This window comes from Stegodyphus dumicola, chromosome 4 (assembly GCF_044657685.1).
Source record: "Stegodyphus dumicola isolate Sdum_Otavi_A_Nest chromosome 4, ASM4465768v1".
Lineage (NCBI taxonomy): Eukaryota > Metazoa > Arthropoda > Arachnida > Araneae > Eresidae > Stegodyphus > Stegodyphus dumicola.
In genome coordinates this window covers 249,674,081-249,695,978 of record NC_140771.1, presented here as the reverse complement: position 1 = coordinate 249,695,978, position 21,898 = coordinate 249,674,081, and the positions used below count along the sequence as shown (strand labels likewise).

The window sequence follows — 21,898 nt, the reverse complement described above, 5'->3', positions numbered from 1 at the left end:
TATATATATAGGGAAAAAATTGAGTGAATATAGGAAAAAATTGAATGGCATTATCACAGTAGAATAACGGAACTACTTTCGTCGTTCCTATGGTAACCGATCACTCCTCTGCATCCGATAAGATAAAACTGCTTTGTGCAGTATTTACGTTCTCATTTTACTATATGGATTACTATTATTGGACCTGATTTGATCAAAATGTCTAGTCTAGCTTCTACTCTTTTCGAATTAGCAGCAGTTGACTTTGCTATACAGTATACTGTGTTTCTTATATCAGCTTATTATAAGACTGAAAAATTCTACGATGTAACCGGTAAAAATATTATGTTCAGTTCGATATAATCCTTTTCAAAAGTATTAAAACTTGATAGAAATTCCAATACAACTAGCATAATATAATGTAATTTTGCTTGTTGTATTAGAAAATAAGTTATGATAAAAGTTGTGGTTGATCTTTACAATAAAAAACAAACTAAAATTTTTTAGTGAAGAGAAATATGTGATAATGGTAGAATCAAGAAAAATCCGTGATTTTTTTACCTTTTTCGGATAATAGATTTTTTAAATATTGAAAGCTTTTCGATTTATTTTGAGACAATATACGTTTATTGATATTTGGATTAAGATCTTTTTTAAAAATCAATGAACAAATAAATTTTTATATGATTCTTGTAGTATTCGTGGAGTATTTCTCAGGCTTTGAGCCATAATAACTAGTTTCATTCAGGGGAGGGGGCTAATTCTCATAGAAATTCCTCAGTCCCCATAATGTAGTCTGTCTGATATGTTTTATACATTGTGCCGTCATTCTTAAATTTTATTAAAATAAAAGTTTATAAAATTCATAGTTGAATGGAAATGGTTAATGCAGAAAATTCTAATGAAATAGTTTTATTAAATACTTATTTTTAGTTATGATACCTTGTGTCATTAAATTTATTACTAAAAACATAACTTAGGATTACATGATGTAGGTAAAGATGAGACCCTCCATAGTGACAGTTATATATTTAGATTTCCTATGTAGATTCAGTTCATGCTGAAAAAAGAATTATATGACCAGAGCCTTGCGTATTCATATAAAATTGCACATATTCAGATATTCTTGTTAGTTAATTATCATCAAGTTGTACAGAGGCTGTTCGCACAGTTTTTAGACGATTTTGGTAAGTGGTAATAAAAAATCATTTGCTGCAAAAGAAGTAATTGCAATTGTACTATGTTTTTAAAAGCAAAAATTATCGTCTGTGATATGCATACTCCGTTATCCAAAAACGATGTGAGAGTCATGGTTTTGTGATATCTAAAGCGTCGATAGGTAATATCATCAGCAAGAAAGGAAAAAAACGTCAAATTGGAGCCTCAAGTGGGTCAAAAATTCCAAACAAGTATCCAAGGAAAAAACGGACATCTTCGACTATTGCAAAGGTACGTTGTTTAATGTTAAAAGAAAATCCCCCTAGTCAAAGGACAACTGCAAAATTATTAAAATGCTCTGTGTCCACTGTAAACAAAATGATAAACGTTGATTTAAATCTTAAGAAAGCGAAAAAACGCAATGTGCATCGTCTTCTTCCAAAGCATATCGCTCAACGCAGGACACGCTGCAGAATTCTATATGAGAAACACTTATCCAAAGAAAAATGGAAAACAATTGTCACAATAGATGAAGCATGGGTGTATTTAAATAATTGTAACAAAAAAAAGAGCCATTTATTATCATAAAAGGGAAGAAAAAAATTTAAGTACATGGTTCAAAGAATCGAAAGGAAGTTTTTCTAAGGATTCATGATTGTTGCTAGTTTTTCTCATAATGGCAAGTTAAAAATAAGAAGAGTGCAAAAAAATGTCAAAATTAACTCCAAATACTATCAGGAACATATTTTATTGCCAACTTTTCTGAATGAAACACCATCGCTTTACCCACAGTGCCATCCATCTGTGAGACTCCATCAGGACAAAGCTAGCAGTCACACATCAAAATCCACTGTCAATTTCCTAAAAGAAATGGAACAAAAAACTGGTATCGAGGCCATACCCTTCACTGATATCCCTACTAAATCTCCCGATGTATCACCTGTGGATTTTTGTGCTTTCGGACTTTTAAAAACTGCATTATCCAAACGTTGTCCCAAAACCCTAGCAGGACTCCAAAAAGCTGTTCGGGAGGAATGGGATAGAATATCTCTTCTGCCACTTCAAAAGGCATTATTATCCTGGAAATTGCGATGTCGAAAGATAGTTCAGAATAAGGGATGTCAAATAGAACATTTAAAACACAAGAATTTTATGTAATTTAGTTTTGTGAATACAATATACATCGTCTAAAAAATGTGTGAATAGCCTCTGTAATGGATATTTATGGATATAAACCTGAAGGAAATTAAATGGTGATAATTGTGTTTGTGTTTAAACAATATTCATGTGTTCCTGAGTATTTTATTTTTTTAAGTAAAAATATATTTAAAGGTGCCCCTCTGGGAAAATTGACGTTTTTTCGCTACTAGTCAGCAAGACACAATTTCAAGATTGCCGCTACACAAAACTAAAATAACAGTCAAAGAATTGCACAAACTCGGTGTTCATGTACACATCAATCTATTTTCACTTAAAAAAAACATAAGAGAATTGCGCAAACTGGGCATTGCTCACTGACTTGACTTTGTCCATGTACACATCGATTTATTTTCAATTAAAAATCAAAGGAGCACCCAATTACTCCAAAATACACCAATTACTCTAGAACCAAACAACAACAACAACAACAACAAAAATAATAATAATAATCTTAATAAACTGCATTTTAAGCAAAACAATGAAATAATATAAAAAAGCAAAAACATCTTATCCCATCTAAGCACTACACAAAGGAAATATCAACTTACCTTATTTGGAAATTTCAGTCTGTGGCACACAAAATTCCTTAACAGCATCCAAAAACTTTCCTAGAAACATGTTCCCTTTCTAATGGAATGCCTTTATGTGGTCAGCATTTGAACCTTTCTTGCGACAAACCCATTCAAAGCCATCTGAACGATCTTTACGTTTCACCATACACATTTCCATCATACAAACAGGGCACTTATAATTCCGTTGAATACATACAACAAAGTTTCTTTTCTTCTGGCTTCAATGACTTAAAAGAAAAAATACCTTCCGCTTTCTTGTTCTATACTACAAAACACCCAGTTTACTACCGGCAGCCATTTTACAATGCAAAGCACACAATACGCAACGTGCTTTCTAACTGACATCCAATTCAGAAATAAGCCCTTACAAATATTTTCCCATCAGTTAAATTCACCGCAATCCCACAGCTAATTACGTCATAATAGGGTTACCATAACATTCAACTACTCAGGTTACCTTAAATGAAACAACTTGATGATAAATGAAATAACAACTTGTTGATAATCCAAGGGGCACCCTAAAATATAGGCTAACCTTTTTAAATGTAAATGTGATGGCATAGTCCTTTGGGAGCATTCTGAGAAACATCTCAAAGCCTTGTTTATTTGTATTTTGGATCTCTTCCTTAATATACTCAATTTTAAAATCACTCAAATGGCAACACTATACTGAAAAAAAAAATTACCTCCGGCGTGCATGAATGTGTATTGGAAATTCTAAAGATATACTCATTTTAAAATTATTTTACAATATTGCTGTTGAACTGAATTTTATGATTTAAATGTGAAAAACATGATATTTAATAAATGAAGGCAACACATAAAACGTTAAAAAATGCCCCTTAGGGCATAATCTAAAATCTGAAAGCTTTCAAATTTTGGAACTACTCTTATATGTGCCCTCAGGTCGCCAAATTTCTCACCAAACATTTTTGGCAAGAAACTCCACAGTTCCAAATTACTACCTAAAATTTTGTCTACATTTCGAACTTTAAGCCTAAAATGTCTCCAAAAATGCGGTTTTCGCACATGCAAAAACCATGTTTCGAACACACAATTTAAGCTAAAAATCTGAAACAAAAACAAAAATTTTGATAGCAAAAACGTAAAGTGTCTAACCAAAAATATTTGACAAGAATCCATGTACACAGCGATATGTTTTAACTTAAAAAAAAAATCTATGAATTGCACAATCTAGGCAGCGAATGAATCTACGAACTATGCACACATCTCTTTAATAAATTAACAACAATAAATTTCAAAGAATACCATGTACACAGCATCTTGTTTAAACTTGAAAAAACATCTACGAATTGCACAATCTCAACAAAATAAACTAAAATAACTAAAATTACAAACAATTCAAAAAACAACAATAACAACAGAAATTCATAGTAAAAAAAAACAATGAACATAACATTCTACAAAATAAAAACAGTAAAATAAAATGCACTTACCATAATACATTCGTTAATAAAATTTCGCCAGTCACACAACATCTGTGAACAAAAGTGCCACGAATTTGCTATATCACATCTTTTTCTGTGATTCAAAATTTCAAAAGTAACAATCAAAACTTCCTCCAAAGTTAACTTACTGCACGAAAACCATGATCCATATCTTAAACTCCGCTGACAGCCACATACTGTACCAGCAAGTATTTCACTGCAAATCCACACAAGAACTATCAGAAACGCCCTTCTTTGTCCGAGTTCTCATAGCAGGTCCGCATTTCAGACTCCATTTTAAAAGTCCCACAGAAATTCCAAAAATATATTTCGATCCTCATAAACACACCCGTGAACAAAAGACTCGTTAACAATTCCAACATTGTACCATTTAATACTAAATTTACTGTCCACACAATCTAAAATATGCGACTGAAATCTTGCCACCACGTCTATCATTCCAACATAGGCCATTTCAAAACATGCACAACACTAACCAATGAGCAATTAAACCACTGCGCAAAAGAGTTAAGTCAAATAAGTTTCAACGTCAAAAGGGTTGCAACTGAAACAACATCATCCCAAAAACCAGAGCAGAACATATATCGCCACATTTTGTGATCTTAGGGGGAATATAAGAGTAGAGCCCAGATTTTTTTAATTATTTAATTTTTTATTTCTGTATTTCATTTTGCTTTACATTTCTTGAAAACTTTCCATAGGGCTCTGTCACTTGTAATTTTGGAAATTAAACCCTGCTTGCAATACATTGATTAAAAATCATTAACCATATGTTATCAGATTTCTTTCATCTGGAAGCCTGACTGAAGATATGAAATAAATAACTTCTTTAGTATATTAAACCTTATTATTTAATATATACAGAGCTTAATATCCAAAGTTTTGGAACCCTATTTGAGGTAGTTGAGAACTGTGTACTAAAATAAACAAACAGAATTCTAAATAATAAAGAATATAAATTAAATGAAATATAAAGATATTAATAAAATATTAAATGATAAAATGTTATTTTAATAAAGTAATCTAAGTAATAGAGAAATAAAAAATGAGTAAATTAACAAGAAGATTTGGTGTTAATTCAGAAGTCAAACAACAAGATTTGGTGTGTTTAACTGATTGCATAAAGCATATGAGATTATTTGCTTGAAAATACTACTTGCTTGCCAAAAAAGAGATATATTCATGGAGGATTTTCAGGGGGAAAAAGGGTTCATATTTACATTATATGTAGGAAAAAGCATAAAAATCCTAGTGCAACTATGTTTGTTGGGACAGAAGATATGATATTGAGGATTTTTTGAAAGAAAAGTATTTTGAATAATATGCTTCATTGTGAGATGAAAGTTTTCTTTACTTTAATGTGCAATGCATTTAGTGCTCTTTATCAAATGAGTGCAGCCTATAAATATTCACCTCCTGAACTGTTTAACATGTGGCATTTATTTCCCAGTTGCTCAAAATTTCCTGCATATTTCCCACTTTTCCAACATCCTGAAAATGTTAGATGTACAATTGGTACCTAAAATCAGCATCAGTTTTATTAACTACTGAAATACTAACTGAATTTGGAATAGCTACTGAAAACTGAATTTTTTACTAATATTGCAATTCAGTTTCATAACAGAATCATTTCGAGGCTTCAGCTGGAACTACAGATTTTCTTAAAACCTGAGTTCTTGAGCCAAGTTTTGTTAAATTCTGGCTGAATTTAAGCACTTATTTATATGAATTAACAATATTTTTTATTAGCTTTAACGGATGTATTACTATTTATATTATCCGATAATGGTTATAACAATGAATATAAATTACTTATTAATGTACCAACATAAGTTTTCTTGAATTATAGTATCATAAATGCTTAGTTATAAAATCAAAAACATTTGGGTACTTTCTGATTATCTGCACCCCAACAAAAAGATGACATCTTGCAGAGAAATGGTTATTTGGGTATCTTTATATTTATTTCAGTGATGCATCTTTTGTTGCTAGGTTTTTAATATATATATATATATTGGTGTGTGTGTGTATGCTGCTGTTTTTTTTTTTTTTTTTTTTGTGTGTGTGTGTGTACACAGCAATTTGTTTTTGTTAAGAAAAATAGCCAAGACTTGCACAAACTTGTCATCGTGCATAATCTCACCACCAAAATCCCAAAATCCTAAAATTAAAAAAAAAATAAAAAAATAAAAAAAGGTGCTTGATACCATTATAGACAAACCATATTATGCTGTCTAAAATTTTAAGACAATGTGAATTGTAGTATGTAGTTCACTGTCATACTAAAATGCTTAAATTCCCATAGGAGGTATCATAATTTGCAGTCACATTGACAAAAATGTCTGGAGAAATGGAAAGGTGCCCGGGAGCGTGTTGCTACACATATAGTTGAGTTGCCGCATAAATACTTGTTGCAATACTAAAAAATGTTGCAATACTAAATACTATTGTTGTTGCATACAACAACAATGTTGCCTCATCAATCCTTTTTGCAGTTTTTGGTTGAGGGTGCAGATAATTAAAACGCTACAATATTTGGCAGATCTCTAGATTCTGGGAAAACGAATAAATGTTTTATTGTTTGTAATTGCTTAAAATATTTCTTATAGTTTTAATAACTTATTTCCTTTCAGGTACAACTACTTTTATTGTTCTTTCTCATTTATGTGCAAAATGGATTCCTGACCGTTCAGTAAGACAGTCGATTCAGTCAGGAATGGTACTTACTTGGGCAGTAAGGTAGATATGGCTTTTTGCTTGCAATTTAACTGTTTGCATCAATGAAATTATTTTCAGAATAATTTATTTTCTCTAAATGAACCTAGAAATAGTAATGAATAACTAACTACATGGCTTATAAACATTTTGGCATTAAGATTTTCTCTAAAATTTATTCCTATGATGTACATGAGATGTTGTACATGAGATACTATCATTAAGTCGCTCATGTACAACTGGTTTATTAATTCAATAGAAGTCTAGAAACATGCAATGCTTAGGACCAGAGGTTGTGTGGATTTTAGGATTTTGCGGATATCAGGAAGAAAAGAGAAATCATTATATTCAGACTAAAAGTGCAAAATAAATAAGGCATATTAGATACATTTAATTAAATTATTATATACATTATTACAATAATATACATATACATTATTACATTAATTTATTATATGCATTAAATTATTATTATATATATAATATAGTATTCATTTATATTAGTGATTAATGGTATATTTAAAAGCATTAAGGACATATAAAATATGGGATATTAATAAAGCATAAAATATTTCATTTTTTTCTACATATTTCAAACGTTTTTCTGGTAGAGGTTTATTTTAAAACTTTAGGGTGTTCCAGGGTAAGTTCTTTTTGTAAATTATATAGAGTCCTCTTGCTTTGTAGCACAGCTCTATTTAAAAAAAATTAGGTATTTTTGACCATGTTCTAAACCCTCATTAAAAGATATTTTCTCACCCCTATCAAATTCACTATCTGTGTCGGTGTCGGAATCATTTTCTTGCTGTGGCGAGTTCAAAACAGAGCCAGTGATTTCATCATTGGTCATCGGATATGCCAGTGTTGGTTCATCTGAAACACATCATCCATTCAATGATACTTTCTTCTTCCAAAGCCTCCTCATTTATTCCTTCTTTCGAATATAAAAGCAGTTCTCTTGCTTTAACCCTTGCTGCACTGACTCTAAAACCAGAAAATTCAGTATCATCACTCTCAGTTTCAATAAACAGAGACTATGGCCATACATAAAGTATTTATTAATGTAGTTTGGGAAACAGAATTCAATGATTTTACTATCAAATAAATGCAGTTTTTTTTTTTTTTTTTTTTTTTTTTTTTTTAATAATTACAAAGTTAAATAGAATGGTCACTTGAAATAATTTTTTTCAGAAGCTCTGATTTATTTTTTTTTATTGATACAGATTGAAGGGGGAAAAGCTTTTACCATGATGTCAATAATTTGTCATTTCCAGATGTATTATTTCCGTTATGTCATTATTATTCGATAATTATGACATCATTATTTGGCAAATATTTTTTCTTTGATAGTTCATTCTCCATGTTGCAGTTTCTGAAACCTATAAAACGAATGTTTATATTCTGAGAGGCAATGCAGATTTCAGGTTGGCAGATTTTCGGTCTACTAGCAATCAGCAGAATATGCTAGAATTGAAATTTTGGATTTCTTAAAAGAAATTTCTGTATACTTTAGCTCATTTTTTTTATTACACTACTCGTTTTTTTTAAGCCAAGAATCTCTCTACAGATATTATTTTTAAGACTCTGTCTCTATTTGGAACCACTGTAAATAAATTAGCTACCACAAGAGCTTATTAATGCATTTAATTTGGAGTTCTGTATCTCAAAAGTTATGGCCAAATACATTTTTAATGCATATTAATTCAAAACTATTTTTAAAACTTTTTAAACTAGACTTACCTAAAATAAAAGATTTGCAACTTCATATTCAAATGTTTTATATTTTTAAGAAAGAGCACAATCTAAGGTACTGTTTTGTTATCGAGACCAGATCCAGAAATGTATGTATGGATGGATGTGTTTGTTCATGGAGAAAAATATATTCCAGGATACCCCTTGGTGAAAATTGGAGAATTTTTAGCACTATTCTTGTTTTCACGCAATGCCCTCCCAAGTAAAATAGCATCCAAAAAATAATTAAAGCGTAAAAAAAATTTAATGTCAATAAAATGAACTTATAAAAATAAAGCAAGGAAATAACATAAAAATGGAAGTACGTGTTATCTAATCTGCACAGTACAATGAGGAAACATCGACTTACCTTATTTAGAAATTTCTGTGTCTTTGGTGTGTCGCACACAGAATTCCTTAACAGCATCCAAAAACTGTTTAAAATTATCTGAACTAGAATCTAGATACTACCATCACCACATAAATTCATAAAAGTAAAAATCAAAGGTATCCTCTGTACTCCCGGAGGCATTTCTTTTGAAAATTCCTTTCTATTACACTTCACATACCTTCCATAGCGTTGATACGAGCTCCGGTTTCCAAATCCTTATATCTCACTGCGTAATTTACGGATAGGTGAACGAAATCATTTACACTCTACTCAGTCAGTATTTTCTTTCCCATTCATTCCAAAGTATACAGAATCTTCAAGTTAATCATATCACTTGCAGGCATTTTATGGTGTAAAGCACAAAATAAGCAGTGTTCTTCCTAACCAATATCCAGTGCATAAATAAGCCCTGAGAAATATTTTCTCAACAGTCAAAATAACCGTAATCACGCATTACAACCAATCACATCATAATAGGGTTTCCATAACTTTCAACATAAATGAAACAACTTTGCAATAATCCAAGGGGTACCCTAATTTATAGACTACCCTGTTCACAACTTAAAGTATTATGGCACTTTATGACCTCTCTTTTCGACTTTCACCAGAGCATATCTGTGATTGTCGACATACACCGGTGAGAGTCCGAATATACAAGAATGTAGTGAAATATTCTGTCTTTCACCGACGTATTTGGTGAATGCTGATATTCTCTGGTGAAAGTCGACATTCTCCAATTTCGGTCTTTCACGGTAACATATACACATATATGTGCATACAATAGATACACAAGCGCATACATTCATACATTTCTGAATCCAGTTCCAATAGCAGAACAGTACCCAATCTAAATGCAAATAATGCTAAATTATTTTTTGTAATTTGTTTCTATGCTATTGAAGACTCATTTTGAAGTTAGGTGAAACTGCCAATATTCAGCAGTATTGTGTTATCCACTCGGCTATTAAGATATTTCAATAATAAAATAATTTCACCTCTTTGATCTAAAATATGGTATAATGTATTTTTGTTAAAAAATATAAGTAAGGAAAAACTACTGATGAATTTTCCAGATTGCTGAATTCTATTTTTTTATCATCAGCAAGTGGGCATAAATTATTAGTATTCTCAGATTATCAGACTACTGTAATTTCATTTTTAAACTGGGATTTATATTAATAATGTATGTTTTTTATAGTGGATAATGTGCAACATGTGATTTATTTATAATTTTTGGAATTCTTGATGTGTTTCATGTTTTTGCACAATAGCTGAGGTTTTTTTACTAAAAATGGATAATCTTCTGTCATCAGGACCAGATTCAGAAATGTATGCATGTAGGTGTTCATGTAATACATGTAGTATATGTGTACATTGTGTGTATACATATGTGTGTATACATGCATGCATTTCTGAATCCGGTTTCAATAAAAGAAGAGTACCTAAAAATGTCTTAGCTTAAAAAAAAAAAAAAAAAAAAAAAAAAAAACTGAAAGATTTCAGAATTTATATTACACCCAAAGGGACTTCGGCTCTACTCTTATATGCGCTCTAAAATCACCAAATGTGGCGATATGTATTCTGTGCTGTTTTTTGGCACGATTGTATGTTGTATGGCAACCCTTTTGATGTGTGTTCCAGGCGGAGGTGCAACAGTGTGTTCCAGGCAGAGGTGCAAGCAATTATAACCGCGGTAGATTACATTTTCAATAATAATATAGAACGGGCGAAAATTTTCACTGACAGTATGTCAACGCTTCTAGCACTAGATAATCACAACCACACCTCGCCCTTGATCATCAAATTACAACAACTTTTACAGCGCAACCCGCAGAAACATCTCTCCTTAACATGGATCAAGGCACATGCAGAAAATGAGGGGAATGAAGCAGCTGATAGCCTGGCCAAGCAAGCAGCCACTGATCCAGAAGCTGAAAAAATCACAATCCCAGCCCCTCCTTCCTACCTCAAAGGGCTATTACGGGGTCAAGGCCTAAATCTTTGGCAGGAAGACTGGATGCACTGCACAACTGGAAGACGTACATACAGCTACCTCCCGAAAGTCAGCACTGAACGCAACATTGCAATAGCTCCTCTTACGGCTTATATTACGGGACACGGCCCATTCCCGACCTACTTCAATAGACATGGCATAACAACCACGGACATATGCGCCTGCGGAGCGGAAGGCTCCCCAGACCACTATGTTTTTGAATGCTATCTGACAACAGGAAATCACCTCCCTCTTCTTATCAACAATAGTGAAGCTTATCACCGCTTCCTTATAAAGCACAAACCGGCAGTAAATACAATTTGCAAAGTTGTTAACAAGCTCAAGAGAATGGGCCAAGATTTGTGCTCTCCTCATTAACCAAAACTCTCAAGACATGATACACTAACTAAGTCAGCATGCAGTTCCACATTTTCAGACACATAAGTCTACTCCTAAAATTTACATAAGTCCCTATTACAGACACCTTTCAAATAATGTACAATCAAATGTATTTAACATTTCCTCTTCTGTATATGCATAATACTTAATTTTTTTAAATTTTTATTTATTTATTTTATTTTATTTTATTTTTTTTATTTTTATTTTTTTTCCCCTATGAGCCTGTAATTTGATCCTATTATTTTGTAACTGTATTTTTGTATCTGTATATTTAATTTGTATTTTTATTAGAATTTTATTGTGAATGTGCAAAATTACCATAGCAAATTGCAACAACAAATGTCAAAACGGTAAAACGAATGCAATCTGCCCTTGTATGGCCATGTAAATGATCTTGTTAACATCCTAAAAAGCTCCCGAGGCGGCCTCTTGAGGCCCCAGGGAGTTGTTCCTGGTTAGTGGAGGGCGCGGGACACATGCCTGTTTACCTCTGTTAGACATCAGGCGTCCCCGTCCTCCGTTACCAACCAACCAACCCTTTTGATGTTGAAAACTTTTTTGCTGGAGTGGTTTAATTGCTCGATGGTTCGTGTCATGCGTGTTTTGAAATGGCTTATGTTGCAGTGAGAGACGTGGTTGCAAGAGGGTCTGGGAAATTATTTTTAGTGGCTGTGCATGATAGAAGTAAGGAAACGGTGATGCATTGTATTAAAGAGTGGATTGAGCCTTGTACAACTATTTTTTCGGATGGCTGGAAGTCTTACAAGGATTTAGGAAAAGAAGGTTTTGAACATTTATTTGTGAATCATAGTATGAATTTTGTGGATAAAGAGTCTGGCTGTCATATAAGTATAACAGAGAGTATGTGGCGGCATGTTAAAGCTACGTTCTGCTGTTCGAAAAAACATCCATTATGGTAAGTGCACTTTATTTTATTGTTTTTATTTTGTAGAATGTTACGTTCCTTGTTTTTTTACTATGAATATCTGTTGGTATTGTTGTTTTTTGAATTATTTGTAATTTATTTTAGTTTATTTTGTTGATTTGTGCACAATGCCTAGATTGTGCAATTCGCAGATGTTTTTTTTTTTTAATTTACACAGAATGCTTGTACATGGTATTCTCTGAAATTTATTGTTGTTATGTTAATTTATTAAAGCGAGGTGTGCATAGTTCGTAGATTCCTTCGCTGCCTAGATTGTGCAATTCGTAGATTTTTTTTAAGGTAAAACATATCGCTGTGTGCATGGATTCTTGTCAAATATTTCTGGTTAGAAACTTTACGTTTATGCTATCTAAATTTTTTGTTTTTGTTTCGGATTTTTAGCTTACATTGTGCGTTCAAAACGTGGTTTTCGCATGTGGGAAAACTGCGTATTTGGAAACATTTTAGGCTTAAAGTTTGAAAGTGTAGACAAAAAATTTAGATAGTAATATGGCACCATGGGGTTTCTCGCCAAAAATGTTTGGAGACCTGAGGGCACATATAAGAGTAGTTCTGGAACTTTTTTTAATGTTTTTTGTGTTACCTTTATTTATTAAATATCATGATCTTCGCACTTAAATCATCATATTCAGTTCAGCAGCAATATCGCAAAATAATTTTTAAATGAGCATAGCTTTAGAATTTTCGATACACAGTCTCGCGCGCTGGAGATAAAAGTGGTTTTTTTTTTACATACAGTGTTGCCATTGCTTGCCTCGAAATTGTTGAGTTTGTTAATCGAAAATTCGTTAAAGTGTTTCAAAATATGAAATCGATAGTAAAACAAATTTCAAATTCCAAATTAGGGCTTTCAGATACCATATTCGGTGGAAGATTTTGTTATTCAAAATTAGATGGCTCTAGATACCATTGTTTTATCCCAATGCGAGAAACATATATGCATTTATGCAGATTCTTCATTATTTAGTTTTTTTAAATATAACACAAGGGGATAATATTTGGTGGCAACAATTTGAAAAGTGATACAACCTATTAAAGTTTTCAACGCAAAATGGAAAAACAAAATAAACAGCCCTTCTGGGCTAAAAATTTTAATGATCTATTGCTTAGTAATCTCAGCAAATATTCAATGCTGATTGAGGTTCTTTGAAATTTATTTAATATTCAATGCTGATTGAGTATTAAATGTGTTGTGTAAAGTTCTTAAAAATTGTTGCATATAGTATCAGTTTAATTTAATATGAGCATTATTTACCAGCTCTGTCAGAAATAACTCATGTACTTGACAGCAACAAACCAAAACCATGTATGTTGCTGTTTTGTGTATGACTATTTGGGAATTAAACATGATATGCATTAGCATTCTAATTTCTTTGCTTAATTGTGCAATATTTATTTTCATGGTATCCTTGATATTATACTTAAATAATAATGGATTAATTATCACTTCGAGTTCTAATTCACTGAATGTCAAATTTCAAGCCGAGCTGAAGCATACCGTTCAGACTGATCCAAAATCCAGTGTACATAATAAATTTTCATTTAATTGGCTTTTATTGATGCAAAAAAATAATATAAAATGACATACAAATTACCTATGCCACAATATGATTTATTGCATTAACTTTTTTGGAATTACTAAATACTTATTCTCACTTTTAATAAATTTGTTTTATTATATGATTATTCAAAAATATTTAAAATGTATATTCTGTTTCCATTTCTAGACTTGGCACTTTCCTTTTTATAAGAGTTCTAAAAAATGGAGGAGATCGTAGATTCGACAAAGCTAGAGATAATCCTTTTCTTTTCTTCATATATTGGACATTACAAGGTATGTAATTATTGTTAAATTAATTTAAATAGATACATTAAAACACCTTGTTTTTAATGCCATATTTTATTTACATTATATCTTCCTATGTTGGGCAGAGCATAAATTGCACCGCAGCCCAACTCCGGTATGTCTCAGTTTTCAAGATAAATTATCATTTCAGCCGGAGCACACCGGAGGCCTAAATAAAAGGTCTCTGGCACTTCTTTTATGTAAGTGAACCACAATTTTAGCAAACAGATTTTGTTTTAATAGTAAAGATGTCTTAAAAATCTTTTCTAACTTCTGAATGCAGACCTGTCTTTCCCTCGCACTCAACAAGCCTTGCATAGAGGTTGAGGCTTTTAAAGAAACAAAAGCCCTCCAATCATATGTCAAAGGTTTATTCTCCAGGATGTGTAACAAATTTGTGACAGCGGGTAAATTTTGTGTTCTTCAAAGTACTAAAAGTGATGCCCTGGTCCATGCTAGTGACTTCCTACTGCAGAATTCCTGTAGACTTTATGAATGATGTAATCAAACGTGGGAACCACTGCTGTCACTTGTATGGAGAAGTCTTTTGTTTATTCTCAGGTTGTTGTATTCAAGAAAAATTTCTGCTTGATGGCTAGAATTATATCGACAGGGCATTGCGACCTTCCTCTTTATTTTTAAAACTACACTTTTCTATTAAAATTTCCTTCTATAGACTGATACTGTTTCTAGAATTCTCACTATTCTCCTCTGTGATGAATTTTATCATTTTTCATTGATGTGCTGAAAAAAAAGAATGGTTTTTGTATCTATCATCTCTTGGAATAGTACATTATACGTATAATCAGGACTTAAACTCAGACGGAGACTGGCTGAGCTGCTTCTTAGTGGATTTGTAATTCCAGCTGATGCCCTAAATAAGACAAGGTCCGATGTTTTTTTCTATTTAACTATTTAAAATTAATTTAATAATTTATTAGACTTCTCTTTATATTTTTATTAATTTAAATTAAATTATTTAATTTTTTTATTTTGTTCCTCATAGTTTCCTAAGGCTGCGGCATTTTTAATTTTAGAAATTAAGCCCTGATGTTGGTTTCTGATTCAGCAGTTTGATACAGTTATAAAGATTTCCTGATATAAAGTACACGTGATAAATTATAAGCTAATTTGTTTCTGGAAACAGAACTCAAAGCAGAAGCAGGTCAACAAATGTTTTATTTCCTGACTTAGCTATCATGTAGTTCATGATACATATCTTTAGCCCCTCAAGCTACATGCCTTCTTTCCTGTTCACTTCAGAAACAAGGTAAATTCAACCTTATATTGGCATTAATTTCTACTGTAAAGCTTTTGAATGTGAAATGTGACTCTAATGTTTTACTATTTCACTTTGGTACTTCCTTTGGTCACCATATAAGTCTTTGGCAACATTTGAAATTTGCACGTTACAGATTGGACAATTAAATCCTTAATTGATTTCTAATAGGGGGCAGTACATGTACAGTGACAGAGATAAACTAATCAAACTAAGCTTGATTACTTTGAATTTGCACTGTCCCCTTTAGACAGATTTACAAACTTATTGTGGCTAAAATAATCTCATGTTGGCATGAAGTGAAAGACAAATTATTTTTATTGATTTGCTAAATTTATAGCTAAAAATTTCAATTATTTTTTTTTATATTTTAAACTGTAGAAATATATTTATAGTCATCTTTATGCAATGCATTGCTCAAACTTTAAATATTAATTTATCTTTTCTTTCTTTTCTTCTGGGACAGATGCTGTAAGCAAAATATGAAAAAGAGCCATATGTTTTATGTATTACATTATATATGCTATGTTATTATATTAAAAATAATATGTCGTCTTTCCTTATATAAGAGAACAATACAGTTGATCTGTAAAATTTTACCATAAAAAGTATTACAGTATAAGGTTTGAAATATTATTCCTGATTTGGGTCAAATAATTATATTTGAATGATATGATGCATATTTATTAAAAAAATAGTTATTTTCATATGCTTAAAAGAAATTTTTGTTTAAAATGTGATAAATGAACAAAATAAGCTTCACTAATTTCAAATTTTCTTTTCTAGGGATATGGATTTTTATAACATTGTTACCTACATTAATGCTCTTGAGTCGACCAGATTATGTGCCACTGACAAACAGAGACTACATAGGTTTCAGTTTGTGGATATTGGGATTTGCTATTGAAGTTGTGGCTGACTTCCAGAAATCTGTTTTCTGCAATATGCCAGAGAATCAAGTAAGTAAAGTAATTGCTATTAATAAATCATAAATAATTAATTAAATAGTAATAAATGAAGGAAATTATATCACTCATTTTTTACACCAAGTTATACATTTGAATCTCGTCGTTATGTATTTCACAAGGCCATGAAAACTTCCATTATTATGAGATTTATTGAATAATCCATTGTAATGAGATATTGAAGTCTAAAAATCAGAATTTTGAATAGCCAAAATAAATGCAAAAGAACATTTTTATTATTTAATATAAGAAAATTTTTCCAGAGAGATGTGTTTCAAATTTAACATTGTTGTAAAATATTTTTGGGAGGTGGGGAGGCAAGTTATCTACAGTGGGTGTTAAATATGGTTCCTACCAGCTAGGATTCATATAATGACTGCATGATCACACAGTATTTGACACTTCTATACTCATAAACGCAGGACATTTAAAAAAGAAAATTCTACCATGCAATAATAAATATGTTATTGCATCCATAGGTTGTTAAAATATGGTTTTAATATTTCTACACATAAAATAAGTGACATAATTAATATGGAAGGAAAGAAATGTCAAAGTTTACATCTGACTGGGAAAAAGCCAAAAAATGCATACCTGACAAAGGTACGTACAGCTCTTATTAAATCTAAAGTTGCATTTATAGCTAAAAAATTCAATTGATTTTTTCTGTTTTTTTTTCTTAAAGGAAATTCCAGCCCCCCAAAGATTTCTTGCAAAATCTTTAAATACCAGGAACTGTGAGCAAAATTATAAAATTTGTTTTAAAGCTAATCAAAAGAAAAAAAGAAAAAAAAAACATCATGTTTAGTGTCTAATGCCAAAACATGCTTTTGGCATTAGATTGTGTGCAGATTCAGTCTGAAAGTTATTTAGCAGGTGAAAAAAGGAAATATATAGTTACAGTTGACAAGGCCTGGATATACTTATTTGACTGCAATAGAAAAAGATCTATTTATTACTGAAAAGGAAAGTTGTTCTAAAGGTTTTCTGGTTATTGCTGGATTCTCTTATAACAGAAAAATTTAAATAAGGAAAGTAGAAAAAAATGTCAAAATTAATTCAGATTACTATCAGAAATATGTTTTAACACTTATATTTAGAGAAGGAATTCTATCTCCTTATCTGAACAATCTTCACTGTGTTAAGTTCCATTCGGATAAGGCTCCAAGCCATACCTCCAAATCTACTGCTCTATTTTTTGAAAAAAAAATGAGAAATGAAACCAGACTTGAAGCTATTCCCTTTAAATGCATCCCACCCACGTCACTCGATATGTCTCCTATGGATTATTGTGCATCTGGACTTTTAAAACAAGCTCTTTATAAACGGCATTCCAAAACATTGGATGGACTCTGGAAGGCTGTGAAGGAGAAGTGGAATAAAATCAATTTTAATGTTTATCTTGGAAATCAAGGTACTATAATATGATGGTCCAACAAAAGAGCAATCAGAGTGTACATATTAGAAAATAAAATTCTAAAATTTGTTTATAGATAAATCTTTGCAAAACTATTACAAAAATGTGTGAATACTCTCTGTATGTCTGTCTTTATTTATTCATCATATATTTTCTTCTTAGGGAAAGTTTATCACTTCCGGATTATGGTCAATATCTCGTCATCCCAACTATCTAGGAGAGATACTGCTATGGTTTGGCTTGTACTTTTCTGCAAGTTCAACTTTCAAAGGAAGTGAAATGCTAACTGTTTTATGCCCAGTATTTGATATGTTTCTCATCACTAAAGTTAGTGGAATTCCTCCTCTAGAGAAGCGTGGACTTAAAAAATGGGGCAATGATCCCAAATATATTGAATACGTCAAAAATACTGCTTTAATAGTTCCATATTTTTGGTAGCACACATAAAAAGTGCTATTATTACTTAAGAACTATCATTTTATATGTATAAAGTAATTCATACACATAATGTTATCAAATTCTTACATTTGTTCTCTTTCATTAATCACTAAATCATTATTCTTCTATATCTTAATTAGCATATATGATTTTTTTAGGCTAATCTTTAGTTTGTGATAAAACTGAGTAATATCAATGAAATAAGATGTTCAGCTGATTAAGATTCCAAATAAATGAATTTTGTTGTATATAGCACACATTAAAGTTTAGTATTTGTTATATATACACTACCTGACACGGAAAATGCTCCACTATAAAGGAGTGAGTAGAACGTGATAAAAATTGATAGACAGACAGAGAATAGATGCATAATTTCAGTTTCAAAAAGAAAATGTAATACAATACTGAAATATACTCGGTACTCAGCAGAAAGCAGGGTCACTTCTTGCAACAAAACTAGGAGCAATGATCAAACTCTGCTGCAAGGAACTTCAAGGAAGGAAGCTTGGTTCAATATATTTGATCCAATAAATAAAAAAATTTAAAAAAAGAGAGAGAGAGAAATATCTCACAAAAATATGCGAACACTGTGTAATGAATAAAGAAAAAAAAATTATTAACATTGCCATATTACCAAAACAAGTGAACAATTAATAATATTTTTAAAAATATTAAAATTTAATTGCAATTATTATTGCATGCACTTAATAAATTTATTGGTCATTCTTTTCCATGCTCTCCAAAATGTCTGATAAATTCATTGCCCTTTATCTGAAGCATTTGTCTAGATATTGGCAAATGACAGCTTCTCTTTAAATGGTGGAACTATTTCAGATGTTCCATACCTGTATGGTCCACCTTTTTCAATTTTTTCCTTGTATCCAAATTTTTTCTACAACTAGAAATATTAGAGTTTTGAATTTTTTTCATATGGTATCATCTGTAGGTCTGGATAAAGTGTATTTTTTGACAGACATTGAATTTTAATTTTTCGAATAATGTTCACATTATCTTCAGAGCAGAACCTTTACATTAACAACTCACCACGCAGATGAAACACAGAAACATGAAGTTTGGTCAAAGAGTATGTAAGTTTTGTTCTTCTAGAAAATATGAAAAAGGAAGATAATTTCATCACCTACATGTGCTATCCAATGTCCATGGAGAATGTATTCATTTCCTCTAAGATATGTATGGTTGTGACTTAACTTTTATAAAGAATATTTTTTATCTTGCAAAAGATGTAAAGAATGCAAAAACCCTATTCAAAGGATATTACTTGCAGAGCATTTATACTCAAACAAAACAAATTGTTAAGTTCATTCCCTAAAAGAAAAAAACAACTGAAAACCATAAATACCAAGATTCACTACTTCCTCTTTCTCTTCTTTATAGCGAAAATTTTGGAATTTCCATCACAGCATCAGGCCTGAATACAGCTGTCTGGCAGGTTAAGCAAAGAATCTGAATAGAATCAAAGACCCCATTCATGTTTTAGTTCAGTGATCATGTACACCATATGATACCTTAAAGATATGCTTACTTTAAACCCACATTCTCCTAGAGTTGGTTGTCATACTCATATCACATAGCATTTGTTTAGAACATAAAGAAATATGAGAGTGAAAAATAAAAGAAAAGTAGCTTAAAAGAGTTTTTTCTTTACGGATGGATTGTGGATAATCATAATGGTTAGTAATTTCTGTTATTAAAACTTGAAGAAATTTTGGAAAAAATATGAAAAATACAAAAATGGTTTTAAGCGAAGATTTCCATGCAGTTCTTTATATTTAACTTTCACATTCCTGGAGGTTTGCTATAACAGTATAAAATAACATTAAGTGTGTAAGAAACTGGACGGGACCAGGTTCAACTGTATATATAAAATCAGCATGCAGATAGCATCCTCAGAGATGAATAATCATATGCTTTCAATCATCCTCCACAGTTCTTTCTTCAACTGAAGATGGGACAGGTCAAGAAAACATTGACTATTCATGTTCTACAAGTGTATCAGTGTGAGATCCGGAAACTTCAGTGACCAAGGAAGCATCTGGATATCCTGCAGGTCTATCTCCTAATGACTGTCATATGCAGCCAGATGTTATATTACTGGAAACAGCATCTTTATGCCTCTGATGCAAACCAATGAGGATGGCACTAATCATGATGCCACATTGTTGAGCAATATGGAATTTAGTTATCATAATAAAATTGGACCTGTCTCTATGTCGCATCTAGACTCTTACTTGGTGACACAAAGTGTGAGACATGCCATTGCAATCATTTCTACCTATGGTGTTGGTGTATTTAATTATGGCAAAGCACACGAGGGCTATCTGCCTAAAGGGAGGGATGCCTTTCGTGGAGGACTTTCTAAGGGAAACTGGCTCGTATACACGTTACACATGGGGAAAACCACGAAAACGCCCATGCAGCCAGCCCGTTCGCGGGATTCGAACCTCAGACCGAACTACCAGTGTTCAGCGTCTTTACCGCTCGGCCGCTGGTGGGCCATTTTTCTACCTATGGAAATTTTCATAAAAAGGGCATAACTGCAAGCCACTTATAACCAATCATTTAAAAGTTGTTCTTGTTGCTGTTGTTGCATCTAATATTCCCTGCACATTCAGGATAATGCTAAGAGTCATGATTTGTGAAGCCGCCACTGTATGCCTTTGGATCAGCTTTCCAAGTATGATGACATCTATCTAGCTGCATCCCAGGCATGATTCACATTGACTTCTTCAATCCATCTTCTCCAAATTCTTGCACAACTGGTGTGCTGCAACAGCAATACAAGAACCAACCAGCAAGAGGCCTAAAAAAAAAAACCCTTGTGGAGATGAACTTCAGTAGCAACTTTTCAACTACAATTTGAGCTATTTTCTGAGACATAAAATAGCTCAAATTATGAGTTTCACACAGTGACAGAAAGTCAAGCAATTGTTGACTCATCTCACATTTCCTTCGCTTTTATTTTCTCAACTTATCACGTGATAAATTTTCATTTCAGATCATTTTCATAAATCATTCACTTGCATATTTCTAGCAATTTACATAATTATGCTGCCAAATGTTGCATTTTTGGGTGTCAGGAAGTGTGTTTTAGTCTGTCCACATATTTTAGAATCAAATTCATAACATACTGTACAAATTTTGTCTTGTAAATCAATATGTTTTTCACATTTTGAATTGTTCAAGTTTTTTCCTATTTATAAAAACTGTAATTAAGTTTAATAAATTTATTAATAATTTTAAGTTTAAACATTATTAATTTTTTATCATTTAATAAATTTTAAGTAAACAGACTTATTACATTTTGAAATGATGTTAATTCTTATTAAAACTGTAATTATGAACTGATAGCAGGTTTTAAATAAAATTACGGTATCCGGTA

At 31.6% G+C, this 21,898-nt stretch overlaps 1 protein-coding gene across 2 annotated transcripts; it reads left to right on the top strand.

The window, feature by feature from the left end:
• Positions 1 to 46: 46 nt before the first annotated feature.
• On the top strand, positions 47 to 21,898 carry LOC118193294 (uncharacterized). Of its 2 annotated transcripts, none has more exons than XM_085816210.1 (5): positions 47 to 313; positions 7,012 to 7,117; positions 14,281 to 14,387; positions 16,465 to 16,637; positions 17,329 to 18,155. In XM_085816210.1, exons 1-5 carry the CDS (start codon positions 199 to 201, stop codon positions 17,449 to 17,451), a joined length of 624 nt encoding a protein of 207 aa, XP_085672336.1. In that variant the 5' UTR covers positions 47 to 198; the 3' UTR covers positions 17,452 to 18,155. The 2 variants fall into 2 exon arrangements, with proteins under 2 accessions (XP_085672336.1, XP_035220245.1); XM_035364354.2 differs by lacking the exon at positions 17,329 to 18,155 and adding an exon at positions 18,223 to 21,898 and having other exon boundaries at positions 71 to 313.

Excerpts from the sequence above, each read along its gene's own strand:
- LOC118193294 (XM_035364354.2), top strand. The coding sequence starts at position 199 with ATGTCTAGTCTAGCTTCTACTCTTTTCGAATTAGCAGCAGTTGACTTT. Across the intron at positions 7,118-14,280 it reads GTACTTACTTGGGCAGTAAG|ACTTGGCACTTTCCTTTTTA; the intron begins GTAGATATGGCT and ends TTCCATTTCTAG. Across the intron at positions 16,638-18,222 it reads GCAATATGCCAGAGAATCAA|GGAAAGTTTATCACTTCCGG; the intron begins GTAAGTAAAGTA and ends TTTTCTTCTTAG.